This window comes from Pseudonaja textilis, chromosome 10, assembly GCF_049901715.1.
Source record: "Pseudonaja textilis isolate UNSWEBS1 chromosome 10, rPseTex1.2, whole genome shotgun sequence".
Classification (NCBI taxonomy): Eukaryota; Metazoa; Chordata; class Lepidosauria; order Squamata; family Elapidae; genus Pseudonaja; species Pseudonaja textilis.
This window is the reverse complement of record NC_141999.1, coordinates 23,529,816-23,546,923: the sequence shown is the minus strand read 5'-3', so window position 1 is coordinate 23,546,923 and position 17,108 is coordinate 23,529,816. Positions and strand designations below refer to the sequence as shown.

The following is a 17,108-nucleotide window of genomic DNA, read 5'->3' as shown; positions in this document are numbered from 1 at the left end:
ACAAGCTTTTGTCTGAAATGGTAGAGGCCAGGGGTCCCCAAACTTGGCAACTTTAAGACTTGTGGACTTCAACTCCCAGAGAAGCTGGCTGAGCAATTCTGGGAGTTGAAGTCCACAGGTTTTAAAGTTGCCAAATTTGAAGTCTGCAAGTCTTAAAGTTGCCAAGTTTGGAGTCTACAAGTCTTAAAGTTGCCAAGTTTGGAGTCTACAAGTCTTAAAGTTGCCAAGTTTGGAGTCTACAAGTCTTAAAGTTGCTAAGTTTGGAGTCTACAAGTCTTAAAGTTGCCAAGTTTGGAGTCTGCAAGTCTTAAAGTTGCTAAGTTTGGAGTCTACAAGTCTTAAAGTTGCCAAGTTTGGAGTCTGCAAGTCTTAAAGTTGCTAAGTTTGGAGTCTACAAGTCTTAAAGTTGCCAAGTTTGGAGTCTACAAGTCTTAAAGTTGCTAAGTTTGGAGTCTACAAGTCTTAAAGTTGCCAAGTTTGGAGTCTGCAAGTCTTAAAGTTGCTAAGTTTGGAGTCTACAAGTCTTAAAGTTGCCAAGTTTGGAGTCTACAAGTCTTTAAGTTGCCAGGTTTGGAGTCTACAAGTTGCCAGGTTTGGAGTCCACAAGTCTTAAAGTTGCCAAGTTTGGAGTTATAAAGTCTCCCGCTGCTTAAGCAGGGGGTTGGGTTAGAAGACCTCCAAAGTCCCTTAGGACTCTGTTCTTCTATTCTCCTACTCTTCTAGCAGACTCAAGATGGACTCCAAGGAAATTATACTTTTTTAACGAAGCCCCTTTTAACTCTTCAGACAAGGCCTTACTCACCTGTCTGGGACTGGTCTTGGAAGGAGAGACACATATGCCACTGCTGGCAAGAAAAGAGATGATGGCTTGAGAGAATTTGCTTGGTTTGTTCTCTGAACTCGACATGGTCCTTGCTAGGCACGGCGTTACATTTCACACAAGGTAGTCTGCACGGCTTTAAAAAACAATCTTTTTCATGGCTGGGAAACACACAAGACCCTTTAAGAGCAAGTTTGGAAGACGAGTAGGGCAAGGTGAGAGCAAAATACAACAGGTTGGAAGGAAGCCCAAGCCAGCCAAATTAGTCAACTCAAAATTCCCAGGGCCTACAACTGGGGTTGAGATGTAGCTCCTTTTCCCAAGTCAACCACATTCAAGTAAGACCGACGGAACCACATTCTTAATTTGGGGAGCCCGATATTAAATTTCTGGTTTTTCCACTTTCTAAAAGAGGTTGGTCTGTTTTTTTTCCCCCCACGTAAAAAGACCTCAGAATGTTTTCTAACTAGAATCTTTTCTTAACCAAAAAACAAAAACCAATTAGCAATTTTTAAAAAAACACACACACACTAAACTGTTTCAACTTCAGGGCTTATCTATACCTTTCCACAACGCACAACAGTTTTGGTCTTCCTTTCCTTTGAACTAGTCTCTCTTTTAAGAAACACCAAGTTTAGGTTTTCCCCACCTACAAGCGTAACCACAATGAGGAAGATTAAACAAAAAACAAAAAACCCAACAGGCTTCCGAAGAAAGACAGGAAAAAAAAAAGGCATATCCTATTTATAAATTCTCTGCAGAGGGGGAAAAAATATTTAAAGGGGCACATCTCTCCTCGAAAAGAACGGAAGGAAGAGCACTTGTGGAAGGAAAATAAAATGAGCAGGAGGGATATCCAGTGATAAAATAAATGGAAATCAGAATGTTTGCATTTTGTTCCTGGATGGGCTGGAGGCCTCGGAATGGAGGTGTAAGAATCTCCCGTGTAGGATGCATTGCAGAATGTCATTTCCTGGAGTCAACTTGTATTGGAAGAAAGGGGTCGGGCTTGAAGACCTCCAAGATCCCTTGGAGGGTTGGCCTATTATTCTGCGATCTTATATTTGTGGGGTGGGGTGTGGATTATTTTTAAATCTGATAGCGTTAGCTGGGTTGCATGAAAGAAAACCAACTTCTCTTTCCCCCTTTTTATGTTCTACTCCTGTGATTTTTTTACACCTTCTTTAGGGAGCCTCAGCTACTGAGAGTGGAACCATCTCACCTGCTCAGGTATGTGGATCAAATAGCTGAGGAAAGCAAGCGGGACCAATGGAAAGGCGCTTGTTCCTTTTTTTTTCCCCGCCTGCGCTTGACCGCCTTCTTCTCCTGGGCTTGGTCGAGGGTTTTTGTGAAGCCAACCATTGTGGTTTCCTGCTTCAGCATGGTTTGTGTAATAAATGCTAAGGGAGGTTTGGTCAACGAGGCATGGTTAGAAAAATGGTCATTGGTTCAGCTCAGCGGGTGGACTCAGGGGCCTGACTACGGCTCTCAAAATTCCTGCAGGTGGGCAGCAGAGAGAGAAAGAATAAAAGGAAAAAGGAAATAGAGAAGGAAAGGAAAGGAAAGGAAAGGAAAGGAAAGGAAAGGAAATATAAAAGAGGGAAGAGGAGAGGAAAGAAGAAAGAGGAAAGGATTTATGACGGTTACAATGACTTCTAATGAGCTTCTAATGAGCAAACTCACCGGGAAAGCCAGATTCACTTAAGAACCGTGTGACTAACGTAACAACTGCAGGGATTCACTTAACAAGGATGGCCAGAAAGGTCGCAAAAATGGGGCAAAACTCACTGAACAAATGTCTTACTTAGCGACAGAAATTTGGGGGTGCCATTGCGGTTGTAAGTCGAGAACTATCTGTACAAGTACTCCTCAGTTTACAACCAGAATTGGGGGCAGAATTTGCAGGGCAAAGCAAGGCAGTTGCTGAATGAGCCATGCCTGTTTTTATTCCGTGTTGGCCACCATCGTTCAGCAAATCACTACCGTTGTTAAGTGAATCACATGGTCATTTAAGCAAATCAGGCTTCCCCCGTTGACTTGGCTGGTTGGAAGCTGGCAGGGAAGGTTGCAAGTGGCAAACCCTTGAACCCAGGACATGGCAACGGTCATAAATCTGTGCCAGGCGCTAGAATTTTGACCATGTTGCTATGGGGAATACAATGACAGCAGTACGGGCAAGGACCAATCACAGGCCCCTTTTTTCCATGCTGTTGTAACTTGACAACAGGGTGACTAAACTATCAGTTGTAGTGGTGCGGTGACTTAGAACTGGAGCTCTCGTCTCACCATCAGGAGGCTGTGAGTTCAATCCCGGGTAGAGGCAGATATTTCTCCCTCTGCTCACGATGAGAATTTACCTGCCGAATATAAGTCCGCATCGGTGACAAGAAGGGCATCTGGCCAGTAAATACTCAGCTCCTTTCAGTTGTCCAGACTCCAGCCCGCAAGGGATTCTAGGGGTCATAGAATGAGAGGATGACTGAACTATCAGCTGTAAGTTGAGGACTTAACTCTACCTTGTAGAGTTAAAACCACCATCACAGGGGAAAAAAAATTGCACCTGTTGGATTTGGCCTAATGAGCAAAGCTCCATGCGCACGAACCTCTCTGACTAGCCATAGAGTGAAAACTAAGATTTAGTTCTACTTTTTTCCAGACACACACACACACACACACACCCCACATCGCATGTGTAATCCAGTTCCTTTTAACTCCACATCAGCACAAAACCAACCAGTTGGTTTTTGACTCAGCTGCCTTGCAGCCAGCTAGCATCTCAGCCGTCCGACTTGTCTGTGCCGCGCTCACGCTGACGGAAACGTCTCTGGCGTTTGGCAGAGAAATTCCAAGCGAAGGAGGCAACCCGCCCTAATGGTCACAACGGCAGGCTAAAAGGAAAAGGACCCCGGTGAGCTAGCCAAAAACAAGGAAGAACCATGATACGACGGGAGAGCAAGCGGTAAGCCGGACGGCTTGAAACCTTCCTTGTCTTTCTCCTCCTCTTAGTCACCGGGAATTTCTTGGTGCTTTCTAAGTTCCGTGTCATTGTGAGTAAGGTGAACACAACTTCGTTTTGTCACTTCTCCTCTTTTGCATTGGTGTGGAAAAGAAGGAGTCGCCCTCCCATATGAAATTCATCTTTCACAAGGTGCCAGTTTGGGAGAGGCACCGGGTTAGTGGGCATCTGGAAAGTTTTAGGTTGCCGAGCCCGAAACTTAAAAAGGGGGCCGAGATTTTTTTTCTTCTTTCCTTTGTGTCCTGGGGAAAAAAAAGGGCTATTTTTTCCTCTCTCTGGAATTACTCGGGAGTTCTCCCACTGCGTAGAAAAGCAGGCGAGACGATCTATTTACCTGGCACTTCGTTCTTACTTCTTACCTGCAACCTGGGGCCCCTTATGGCTGAACGCCCGCAGGTAAGTTTCTTTTCAACCTGGCATACAACTTCAGAGGGAAAGAGCCAGCTTGAAATTGGGAGGTGACAGCTGTCACATTTGGGTAATGTTGACGGACGGCACCCTCGGGGCCCCCTACGATCCGGTGCCTAGGCCCGTCGGAAGGATTGGAACCCTTTGCATCTGTGGTAGCCACCGCCCTGCCGTTTATCAGAACGAAAATCTTAAATAAACGACTCAAATCGCATCTCAAGCCCGGGCTAGCCGGCGTTTGCAGCTCGGCGATGTTTTTCGAGATGTTGGAAGTGGTTTTGCTTCAAGAGGGAACTTCCTAGTACGAGATCGGCAAGATGCAGCAGGCAACAAGACAGCGGAGGGGAAACTGGAGAGCTGGGGTAGGGTGGAGGGAGGGGGTAGTGGGGAAGGGAAGGGCCGCAGGCTGACGGAAAGAGGGTCTTTCCTTGGGGCTGAGAGGGGGCACTTGGCAGAAATGCCCACCGTGCCTCCTATTTTCCTTGAGGCACAGCCAGTCAACATGAGGCTGCAGAGTGTGTGTGTGTGTGTGTGTGTGTGTGTGTGTGTGTGTGCATGCATGCCAGGATATGTGCGTGCCAAGCTCTTGAAATGGACATTTGAGGAACTTGTGCAAGATCGTGGCCCAGGGTTGCAAGCAGTTTGCTTCAGCGGTCTGTTGCGGGCCATCAGTGGAGCCTCTCCAGAAAAAAGCAATTGCAATAGCCCTTAGACTTATATATACAGCTTCGCAGGGCTTTACGGCCTTCTCTAGGCGGTTTACAGAGCCAGCCTCTTGCCCCCCCCCCCAACAATCTGGGTCCTCGTTTTACTGATCTTGGAAGGACGGAAGGCTGAGTCAACCTTGAGCCGGTCAGGATTGAACTTCCTGGCTGTGGGCAGAATCAGCCTGCAAGGCTGCATTCTAACCACTGCGCACCATGGAATGGAGGGAAGGAGGCAGGAAGGGAGGGGAGGGAGGGGAGGGAGGGAGAAGGAGGAAGGAAGGAAGGAAAGGGAGGAAGGGAGGGGGAGGGAGGGAGGGAGAGCAATAGTACTACCGACCTTGGAAGGATGGAAGACTGAGTCAATTTTGAGTCAGTCAGGATTGAACTGTTGGCGGTGGGCAGATTTAGCCTGCAATGCTGCACTCTAACCACTGTGCACCATGGAAGGGCGGGAGGGAGGGAGAGAAAGAGGAAGGAAGGAAGGAAGGAAGGAAGGAAGGAAGGAAGGAAGGAAGGAAGGAAGGAAGGAAGGAAGGAAGGAAGGAAGGAAGGAAGGAAGAGCAATAGTACTACCGATCTTGGAAGGATGGAAGACTGAGTCAACTTGAGTCAGTCAGGATTGAACTGCTGGCAGTGGGCAGATTTAGCCTGCAATGCTGCACTCTAACCACTGTGCACCATGGAAGGGAGGGAGGGAGGGAGAGAAAGAGGAAGGAAGGAAGGAAGGAAGGAAGGAAGGAAGGAAGGAAGGAAGGAAGGAAGGAAGGAAGGAAGGAAGGAAGAGCAATAGTACTACCGACCTTGGAAGGATGGAAGACTGAGTCAACTTTGAGTCAGTCAGGATTGAACTGCTGGCGGTGGGCAGAGTTAGCCTGCAATGCTGCACTCTAACCACTGCATATCATGGGATGGAGGGAGGGAGGGAGTTAAGATGCATCCATACTTCCACTCAAGGGCGGATGGGTCCTGGATAATCTGCCCCAGCTACATCTGGAAATTTCAAGTTTTTCCCCCACCTTGAACGAAAATCTTTCTTTCTTTCTTTTCTTTCTTTCTTTCTTTCTTTCTTTCTTTCTTTCTTTCTTTCTTTCTTTCTTTCTTTCTTTCTTTCTTTCGGGATGTGGGCTTGGTTTCATGTTACCTTCCTAAGCTCGTTTCAAAAGAATTGAATTGTCCTTGTGCAATTGAAGCTTGTAATCTTCAATCTTCTATTTTAGAGACGAAGATTATATTTAGACCGGGAGGGGGGGAGGCCCTTGGGGCTCTCTGAGCTTCAGTGCTTTTCTTGTAGACGTTTCCTTGTCAAACTAGGTAACATCATCAGCGCGAGCTGGAGGTGTTAATGAATTGGTCATGAAACGTCCGTGAGAAAACCACCAAGCTCAGAGAAAAGGACGGTTGAATCCTGAGCTGCAGATATGTCTCTTCTATTGTTGCATTTACGGTCTTTAGGATCCCACGCCAGATTTACACGGTCTTCTATTTCACTAGCTAACTTGCCAAAAACACGTCAAACACCTTTGCCTGGATCTATCTCTGCTGTTGAGGCTGAGCAGAATTATTTGACTCGGAGTAAGGCGGTGTGGAGATTTTGCAAAGAAGCTTCGCGGTGCACGGCCAGTTCCTGATTCTGCTTGGCGGAAGAGCATAAAAGATGCTCGGTTTGGATTCAGTACACATTCCCGCCGATCAGAGTGTAGGATAAGGGCTCCCAGCGTCGTGGAGATGAGACACCCGGACAAAAGACAGGCTGGCTTTCCGCCCGGAGATCAAAGCAGAGAGGTCTGGTTTGACTGAGAAGGCAGGCAGGCAGGGAGGGACTGTGCTGTCTCTACACACAAGGAAGTTGAGCACATCCACATATTGCGTCAAGTTGGGTGGTTTACCGTCATCTGCAAAGTTGAAGAGGGGTCTTCTTTAAGGATCAGCAGCGCTGAGCTTGTCGATCAGAGAGGTTGGCAGTTTGGCGGTTCGAATCCCTAGTGCTGCATCACGGAGCAAGCTCCCGTTCCTTGTCCCAGCAGCTTCTGCCCAACCTAGCAGTTCGAAAGCATGTAAACAAAAAAAATGCGAGTAGAAAAATAGGGACCCCTTTGGTGGGAAGGGAACAGCGTTCCGTGCGCCTTCGAAGGCATTCAGTCAGGCCGGTCACCTGACCACGGAGACGTCTTTGGACAGCGCTGGCTCTTTGGCTTTGTAACGGAGATGAGCACCAGCGCCCGCTAGAGCCGGAAACAACCAGACATGAATGTGTGAGGGGAACCTTTACCTTTAACTCTATGGCGCTGGAAAAGGCTCCTGCGAGTCCCTTGGACTGCAAGGCCACCCAACCGGTCAGCCCAAGAGGAGATGAACCCTGACTGGTCTTGAGAAGGCCAGATCCCGAAGATGAAGCTCAAAGACTTTGGCCACCTCGTGAGAAGGAAGGACTCGCTGGAGAAGAGCTGAATGCTGGGAGTGGTTGAGGGCAAAAGAAGAAGAAGGGGATGGCAGAGAAGGAGGTGGGCTGAATTAAAAATAGAATAGAATAGAATAGAACAGAATATAGAATATAGAATTTGGAATATAGAACATAGAACATAGAACATAGAATATAGAATATAGAATATAGAATATAGAATATAGAATAGAATTTAGAACAGAATAGAATAGAATAGAATAGAATAGAATAGAATAGAATAGAATAGAACAGAATAGAATAAAATAGAATATAGAATATAGAATTTGGAATATAGAACATAGAACACAGAACACAGAACACAGAACAGAATATAGAATATAGAATATAGAATATAGAATATAGAATATAGAATAGAATTTAGAACAGAGCAGAGCAGAGCAGAGCAGAGCAGAATAGAATAGAATAGAATAGAATTCTTTTATTGGCTAAGTGTGATTGGACACACAAGGAATTTGTCTTGTTGCAAATGCTCTCAGGGTTCATAAAAGAAAAGATAACATTCATCAAGAGTCAAGAATCATCAGGTCCAACACTTAATAATAGTCATAGGGTACAATAAGCAATCAAATCATACTAGGAAACAGTCCATATAAATTGTAAGGATACAAGCAACAAAGTTACAGTCCAACAGTCATAAGTGGGAGGAGATGGGTGATAAGGAGTGATGAGAAGATTAACAGTAATAATAGTGCAGACTTTGTAAATAGTTGGACAGCACTGAGGGAATTATTTGTTTAGCAGAGTGATGGCGTTCGGGAAAAAACTCTCCTTGTGTCTAGTTGTTCTAGCGTCAGGAGTTGAAACAGGTTATGTCTGGGATGTGAGGGGTCTGTGGATATTTTCACAGCCCTCTTTTTGACTCGTGCAGCATACAGGTCCTCGATGGAAGGTAGATTGGTAGCAATGTTTTTTTCTGCAGTCCTATTTACTCTCTGCAGTCTGTATCTATCTTGTTGGGTTGCAGGACCAAACCAGACACTTATAGAAGTGCACAGGACAGACTCCATCATTCCTCTGTAGAACTTCATCATCAGCTACATGCGCGGTTCTATGCTGGGTGCTCGCACAAATGAGTCTAAGACCGACCTACAGCTGTTTCTTAGCTCCGCTGAGGCGCAGCAATCCGCTCTGCCACGCGAGTCAGCTGAGCTAAGAAACAACAGAATATAGGAGAGGTAAGAGCAGAGGCAGGTGTGCGGGACCAGTCAGAGGCAGTATTTGCCGGTTCTCCAAACCAGTCAAAATTTTTGCTACCGGTACACCGGAACCGGTGTGAACCAGCTGAATACCACCTCTGGGATTCTCCCAAGTTTGTTGACGATGGCCAATAAGCAGAGCTGTTGCTTTTGCAGGAGATCGCGGACCGAGGCCGCTGGTAGGATGGATTCCAGCACCCTCCCTGGAGCCAGTAAGATCTACCGGCGGAAAAGCCGACGCCATATGACCTGCCCCAACCCCCGGGAGATCAACCAGGCATTGGCCTGCATCAGCCTGGGAGAACTGAACCGTTCCTGCACTCTGGAGGAGCTGATTGAGAAATGCCTTCGCTCCTTTGGTACTGTGGCTGGAGGGGGTGGGGTGAGATGGAGACCCCCTTTTTGATTCTGCAGGGAGGGAGTGGGGAGGAGAAGGTGTTCCATAAGGCTAGAGACCAAGGCTGATTCTAGCACAAATCATGCCACAGATAATCCAGATTACCATCCAGGAATTTTTTTTTCCATTGTTGGTTTGTATAATAACTCAAGGAGGAGAACATAGAACAGCTTCCTTCTCCTATTTTCCCCACAACAACAACCCTGTGAGGTGGATAGGGCTGAGAGAGCGAAAAAGATGGACTCGCCCAAGGTGGCTTTCATGCCTAAGGCGGGATTAGAACTCACCGTCTCCTGGTGATTGGCCCAAAGACATCCAGCTAGCTTTCATGCCTAAGGCGGGACTAGAACTCCCAGTCTCCTGGTGATTGGCCCAAAGTCACCCAGTCAGCTTTCATGCCTAAGGTGGGACTAGAACTCACCGTCTCCTGGTGATTGGCTGAAAGTCACCCAGACGGCTTTCATGCTTAAGGCAGGACTAGAACTCCCAGTCTCTTGGTGATTGGCCCAATGTCACCCAACTGGCTTTCATGCCTAAGGCAGGACTAGAACTCCCTGTCTCCTAGTGATTGGCCCAAAGTCACCCAGCTAGCTTTCATGCCTAAGGCAGGACTAGAACTCCCAGTCTCCTGGTGATTGGCCCAAAGACATCCAGCTAGCTTTCATGCCTAAGGCGGGACTAGAACTCACGGTCTCTTGCTTTCTAGCCTGGTACCTTAAGCGTTAGACCAAACTCTTAAAGACCAGGAATGCCCTGTATTAGGAGGCAGATCAATCCCAGACCGCTTGGTTTCCTCGTTTCTGTTCCGTTCCATTCCTGCCTAGCGACAGATCCACTCTAACACCTTGTCTTTCTTCTCCAGATATAGACGGCAAGCTGTGCACCAGCGACTTCATGGTGAACATGACACTAACCGTTCATAGTTGGGTCGTCCCGTCTGCAGAGCTCGCTCGACATCTTTTGACTTTATATCCTTTTGGAGAACACAAAGAATCTCTCCTGAAGATATCCCCGAGGTGCCTTTTCGAGAGGCGACTGGGCTGACCTTCGTTTTTCCTTGATGACGTTTCGCTTCTCACCCAAGGAGCTTCCCCAGTTCTGCATGTCGGTTCTCGGAAGCGGAACATCTTTGAGGAAAACCCAAGATAAGTCCAGTTGCCTCTTGAAAAAGCACTTTGGGGACAACCACGACCTGGATGATTTGAGAATCTCCATAGACACTCCCTAGATTCAGGGGTCTGCAACCTTAAACGCTGAAAGAGCCGTTTGGACTCATTTCCCACAGAAAAGAAAAAAAACGGGAACCACAAAACCTAAGTGGGTTTGGCCAATTCAACGTCACTCACTGTTGTGGTTTGCTGGCAGCCGGTGCAAATGGCAGCAGAATCGGACAGTGGGGAAGAACCGGGGACCAATCAGGGAGACTGGAGGGGACTCAGACGAGGGTCCTGCATCTGATGCAGGGATGGAGCGAGGACCATCTGGGAGTGGGGTGCTGACTCCGGAGCCTCCAGAGTCTGGCAGCAGCAAGGCAGAGGAGCAAGGGGAGCCTGTTCCCAGTGTGCGTGTGCGCAGAGCTGCTAGAAGGCGAGAGCAGCTGAAACAAAAGGGGGACTCAGGAGTAAGGCTGGGAGGCGATTGTCCCTCCCATGGGGGATAATAGTCAGGCCTAAATGATGAAACCTTTGCAGGAAGCAAAGTAGTTCGATCGGTTCTGAGTTCTCTGTGTGCTTTGGTTGGTTTCTTTTATAGTTAATTGGATATTTCTGTTTTTGGCAGCATTCCACATAACTGAAAGGTGTGTGCTTATCTTGGGGGACTGTTTAAGATTAGTTCTGGCTGGGAATGGAAACAATTCCCAGCGTTGCAATAAAATAGGTTTTGCTTTTAAAACAAGTTTGTGATTAATTTTGATTTATGAAGCTTGGGTCAGAACAGTCACATGACCCAAGCCACGCCACACCTACCCAGATTTTGTGGCTCCCAGTGTTTTCTGTGGGAAATGGGTCTTCCTCCCTCCCTCCCTCCATATCATTTCTGTTTTTTGTGTTTTACCGTCTCAGGCATGGTGAGGAGTGACTGGGAGGGGAGGGCGAAGGGCGGGCCAGCCAGTGGTGGAAATCACTCAACAGGGAACCCAAAGAGCTGCATGCGGCTCCAGAGCTGCGGGTTGCTGACATCTGCCCTAGAATGTCTTTCCAAGGAGATGGTGGCAATTGTTGGATACGAAACAGTTTTCATATTCATTTATTCATCCATTTATTTATTAAAACTGTATGCTGCCCATCTCACCAAAGGGGACCCCAGGCACACTGAACACTGAATAAAATGCCGTATGTAAAACAGCGGAAACAATAGAACTTAAATTTAAAGAAAAGTTCTTAGATTTAAAAGTTCCAAGAAAGGCAAAAGGAATGCTTGCTAGTGGTGACAAGGTCGAGGATTCCTTGACAAAAATTACAATTACAAAATCAGTTCTAGAGGGACTGACTTTGCATAAAATGGGCTGGTTCTTTTCCATGCTGTTATTTTAGGAGGCTGCGTGAGTCAGGCTATGATACTGTTTATTCTTACAGTACATTATATGAACCTGGATATGGGTTTTTGTGCATTATAGGAAGCTAGCAAATTTCTTTGGTCCAGCCTCCAACCGGAGAATAGGAACAGCTCTAGAACAAGCATTATATACTTCAGCAGCGTTCTGATTTTTTTTTAAAAAAAACCAGCACAAAAAGAATCTTGAGTTTTAGCACTTGCAACGAATGACAATTCCCAGTGAACAATTTCTGGGTGAATTACTGGGGCTCCTCGAGAATTAACTCCCCAGGGAGCAATTATGCCAGTTAATTAGTGTAAGCTTTGTAGCGGGAGGCAGTATTGAACTGCTGAACTATGAAGGCAGCCTGACCTTCAAATGCTCCAACAGATCAGGAGCTATGTGAAAAAAATGTTCCAGCATTATGTCCTCTTAGCTAATAGGGTCCTGCTAGAACAGGGGTATCAAACTCAAGGCCCGTGGGCTGGACCTGGCTAGTGAAAACGGAGCTTGGGAGGGCCACACTCAGGCCTCCCGGGCTCCGTTTCTGGTCACGACGGCCTCCTGCAGCCCTCTGCCAATGAAAATGGAGTTCGGGAGGATCACATGCAGGCCTCCCGGACTCTGTTTCTGGTCATGACGGCCTCCTGCAGCCCTCTGCCAGTGAAAACAGAGTTTGGGAGGGCCACATGCAGGCCTCCTGGGCTCCGTTTCCAATCATGACGGCCTCCTGCAGCCCTCTGCCAGTAAAAACGGAGCTTGGGAGGGCTCTCCCAGGGCTCTGTTTTCACTGGCAGAGGGCTGCAGGAAGCCATCGTGGCCAGAAACGGAGCCTCGATGAGTGACGTCGAGCTGGCTATGTCCATCCTGGCCACGCTTCCCCCCAGACCCCCCCCCACAAGGTGAACTACAACCCTGTTGCGGCCCTCAATAAAATTGAGTTTGACAACCCTGTGCTAGAAGGTCTCACATAGTAAAGGGACTCTGTTGGAAGGAAGGGAGAGAAGTGCATTTCTGCAAAATAGATTTCTGAATCCTTTCCCTAAGTAGTTGAGAACCAATTAAGCCTTAACTCTATTGATCACATATCAGGAATCAGCTCAGGACAAGAATCCTTCACGTCAGCTGAAGATCTGCCACTTTGTCCGGTCTGAATTCTCTTTCCACTGTCTTTTTTCTCCTCCCCCCACCCTCCCAGGTTTCTCAACTTTGCCAATTTCAAATGTGTGGCCTTCAATTCCCAGAATTCCCCAGCCATCAAGCTAGTAAATCTTTAAGATGTGTGGACTTCAAATCCCAGAATTCCCCGGTTAGCAAGCTAGTAGACTTTAAGCTGTGTAGACTTTAATTCCCAGAATTCCCCAGCCACCAAGCTAGCTAGTAAACTTTAAGATATGGACTTCAACTCCCAGAATTCCCCAGCCACCAGACTAGTAAACTTTTAAGATTTGTGGACTTCAAGTCCCAGAATTCCCCGGTCAGCAAGCTAGTAAACATTAAGATGTATGGATTTCAATTCCCAGAATTCTCCATCAGCAAGCTAGTAGACTTTAAGATGTGTAGACTTTAACTCCCAGAATTCCTCAGCCGCAAGCTAGTAAACTTTAAGATATATGGACCAACTCCCAGAATTCCCGTCAGCAAACTAGTAAACCTTAAGATGTGGGGTAGTTCGACTCCCAGAATTCTCCAGTCAAGCATGCAGCTCCAACCTGAACTTCTTGCTTCCTTTTCAGCTACTGGCTTGTGAACTATCCGGAGGCTTTTCACCTGGACCCGCACTTGGAGGAGGTGATCACAGAAATCTTGGAGGTGGTGAGGAGCCAAGGCCCAGCAGGACACAACAACATGCTCGATACAACCTGCATGTGAGTGGCGACTATCAGTTCAGAAATGGGAATCGCCTCGTGGAAGGGATGGGCACGTCGAGATTCCGTGCGCTCTTGTTTTAACTTATTTATATATAGGCGATAACCTGGCATTGCCTGGATATTTATTTATCCCAATTCTGTATTAGACAGGAAAAGGAATGTTGTACTGTCTCTGACGTTCTAGATGTAGTAGCTCTATCTCTCTTATCCTTTAGTCAGGCCTCACGCTGTTGTACTGTCTCCGAAGTTGTAGATGTAGTTGCTCTCTCGCGCAGCGTCACCTAAGTCTTCTATTCCTCTCCTCGGGAGTTTCTTGTCTATGCTGGTGTTTCACGTTTGTAGCGTTTGATTGCACTTGGCCAATCCCCTGACGTTTCCTTGGAGGGCTGAGGGCCCATGAGAACCAATCCCCCTTACCAGAAGGAGCCCCCTTGTGACTGTGGAACCGTTACCCTGCGAAGCCATTACCATGGCAATTCCACTGTGCTGTACAGTAGAAGCCGTTTTAAGGCACACATTCACAGCCCAAGGAGCGTTAGGGGCATCTTACCTCCATAGTATTTGTTTCCAGAGGATAAGTCATCTGTCTACCATGCTTGGTTGAAATTGCTTGGTTGAAAAGCCATTTATATATATATATATATATAGTGCCAGCGTCCACTCCAAACAACAACTCCGAGACAAATTTACTATCCAAATAAAACAGAGGGGCTCAGGGAAATTTACAAAGGATGCTTTTAAAATTTATTTTGAGATGTCTCCTTATTAGAAGGCATCAATGATTTTTCTTCAGGGTGTTTTGTCCGTAGAAGGCAGCAATAACCTGGAAACAGGAATGGCTGGTCAAACCTAAAATGCTAAATTAACTCTTGGATTTTCATTTTAGCTGATTCTTTTGAGCGGGGGGCATTAATGGAAAAATATTAGTCTACAGCAGGGGTGTCCAACCTTGGCGACTTGAAGACCTGTGGACTACAACTTCCAGAATTCTTCAACCAGCCATGCTGGCTGGGGAATTCTGGGAATTGAAGTCCACGAGTTTTAAAGCTCTATAGAATGCCGGTTCTATGGCAAACTTTATTTTGAATGCAAGCTCCTTGGGGGAAGAGGAGGGGAGGTCATAACCCATCCTTAAAAAATAAAATAAAAAATCTTCTGCTTCAGTCGCAAGGAGGAGTGATTCAGCAGGTTCTCCAGAAAGGTTGCCAAATCATAATGAGGATGTAAAGTAGGAGGAAAGTCCAGTAATGTGTCACTTGGTGGAGATGAACCAACCGTGACGAAAGCCCATGGGGTGTTGCCATAACACCCATTCTGAGCTTCTTGCCTGATCTCCGACAGCTTGGCCTCTTCACCTTTCCAACGCTGTTCAAGAAAGCCGCGGATCTCTGTTCCTCAGGAAAGCATCCGCCTTCTTCAAACTTCTCCTTAGATCTTTCCACAACTATCCATGGAAGCTGATGTTTCTCCAGGTAGCTGAGGTGCACACCGTCCACACCCTAGCAATGAGTGTTGGTCTTGCATTGCTCTGCATTTCCACAGAGAAGCCTTCTGGTCTTGTGAATCTTTGGATACTCGTGTCATGCCCACCGTCAGAGCCTGAATCTGGGATGGGGGTCGGGGGAAGATGAGCTGGAATTAGAGCCGACAGAGATTGAGGGGGCAGCTTCGTTGGCTTTGGAAGAAAATGAGGAGGATCGGGCCCAGTCCAGGCCAAGGCCTTTCAGGATTGGGATGTCTTGTAGGCAAGGAGGAACAGGGGTAGGATGACCACGAGGGGCTAAACAGGGAACATGAGAGACGGAGCTCAGGCGATGTGCGAGGACCACCCCCTCCTGATCCGAGAGCATGGAGAGTGGATAGAAGGCGAGAGCAGCGCAGACTGAGCCAACTACTTGGGAGGAGAGTGCCCCTCCCCTCTACACAAGGCACACCCGGCGACTAAGACTTAAGGAGACATTTGGGGAGGGGCATTTGTCGGGAACAAACGCTGAATTTCATGGAGTGTTGAGCGCCAGCGTTTCAACTTCTCTGGATTCCTTGCATTCCTTCTGGATTTCTGGATTACTTGCCTTGCTTCTTTGCTTCCTGGATTCCTTGACTTGTCCTGCTGGATTTCTTGCTTTGCAGCAGTGGTGCTGACAGTGTTGACCTGGACTATTTGCAGCCCTATTTGCTTGAGGTGTGTGTGTGTGTGTGTGTGTGTGTGTGTGTGTGTGAGAGAGAGAGAGAGAGAGAGAGAGAGAGAAAGAGAGAGAGAGAGACTCTTTGATCTTTTTAATTGCCAGCAGAAAGGGAGTGGGGAAAATGGATGGAAACTGAACAAGGAGAGATTCAACCTGGAAATAAGGAGAAATTTTCTGACAGTGAGAACAATCAACCCATGAAACAGAAGTTGCCCTCGGAAGTTGTGGGAGCGTCATCACTTGAGACCTTCAAGAAGAGATTGTACTGCCATTTGTCAGAAATGGTGTAGGGTCTCCCGCTGGGGCGGGGGGTTGGACTAGGTGACCTACAAGGTCCCTTCCAACTCTGATTATCTGTTAAATCTAGTGCATTCCTTAAATGTTTCAGATAATTGCTAGGCAGCCAAAGCTGTTGGCGCGCAAGATTATTACTGGAGAGCCTGATTGATGACTCTGGGCTATGGATGTGTCCCATTGGAGAATATACATCCAGGGGGTGGGGGGGGAAGAGCAGGGTCGGGGCGAAATGAATTATGTGTCTTAGAGTCGGCTGTACCCAGGTAACGCTGACATGGTCACTCCTAATAAATCATTTTTTTTTTTTACTTTGAGAGATGTGGCTAGAGACTTATGATTTGAATGGGGGTGGTTTGTCGGAGCCTTGACAGAGAGAGAGAGGGGGAGGGAGGGAGGGGAGAAGGAGGGGGAGGGAGAGGGAGAGAGGGAGAGACACATCACTTTGTTTTGGGACTTGCCAGAAATATGGGAGCATTTGGGGAAACTTGGAGCAATACAGGGGCGGTTTGAACTGTCAGCTGCCTTGGTGGCCTCTGCGCCATTGCCCCAGGTGATCACATCTCGGTCCCCTAACAAGTCCCTTCTGTGTTTGTTCTTCCTCCAGGGTGAATCATACCTGGAACCGTTCCCTCAGTTGCCAACACAGTCCTGCCGGTGGCAAGAAACGCAAAGTCTCTCTCCTCTTTGATCACCTGGATCCAGGTGAACTAGCCGGCCATCTCAGTTACCTGGAATTCAAGGCATTCTGCCGTCTTTCGGTAAGAAACCGCAAAGGAGCGCACAGGGAGGCTCGGGGAGGGTGAAAAATGGGCTCCCGGAAGTTCGGAAAGGCCAGAAAAGGGCCCGTTTCTGGCTTCCAGACAGCTTCCGGAGCCTGGGGAGGCCCTTTTTGCCCTCCTGGAGGCTCGAGAAAAGCCTCGGGAGTCCGGGGAGAGAGAAAATACATTGTGGTGCAGAAGGCCGACTAGGCCACACCCACCATGGCCGTGCCCACCCAGAAACCAGGCCGAGAAACCTTTTCTAAAATTTTTGAAGCCCGCCCCTGGGTCTAATGGAGTCTTCCATTGCAAGCGTGGCTGGCGGGGGAATTCTGGGAGTTGAAGTCCAGCCATCTTAAAATGGTGCAAGTTTGCGAAAGAGAGGTTTAAGCATCTTAAAGAGCAAGCACCCCATGTCTACAGCAATTGAAACCTTGCGTTACCCGTGACTGGCT

General features: G+C 47.5%; 1 protein-coding gene across 1 annotated transcript in view; it reads left to right on the top strand.

Annotated features, from left to right (window-relative positions):
• Positions 1 to 3,555: 3,555 nt before the first annotated feature.
• The window catches only part of RASGRP4 (RAS guanyl releasing protein 4), a 31,678-nt gene continuing 18,125 nt past the window's right edge, over positions 3,556 to 17,108 (top strand). The window contains exons 1-6 of the mRNA XM_087940194.1: positions 3,556 to 3,779; positions 8,765 to 8,967; positions 9,868 to 9,973; positions 12,627 to 12,689; positions 13,278 to 13,409; positions 16,500 to 16,653. Coding sequence (XP_087796320.1) covers positions 3,757 to 3,779; positions 8,765 to 8,967; positions 9,868 to 9,973; positions 12,627 to 12,689; positions 13,278 to 13,409; positions 16,500 to 16,653 — 681 coding nt within the window. The 5' untranslated portion in view covers positions 3,556 to 3,756. The remainder of the gene's footprint in view (positions 3,780 to 8,764; positions 8,968 to 9,867; positions 9,974 to 12,626; positions 12,690 to 13,277; positions 13,410 to 16,499; positions 16,654 to 17,108) is intronic.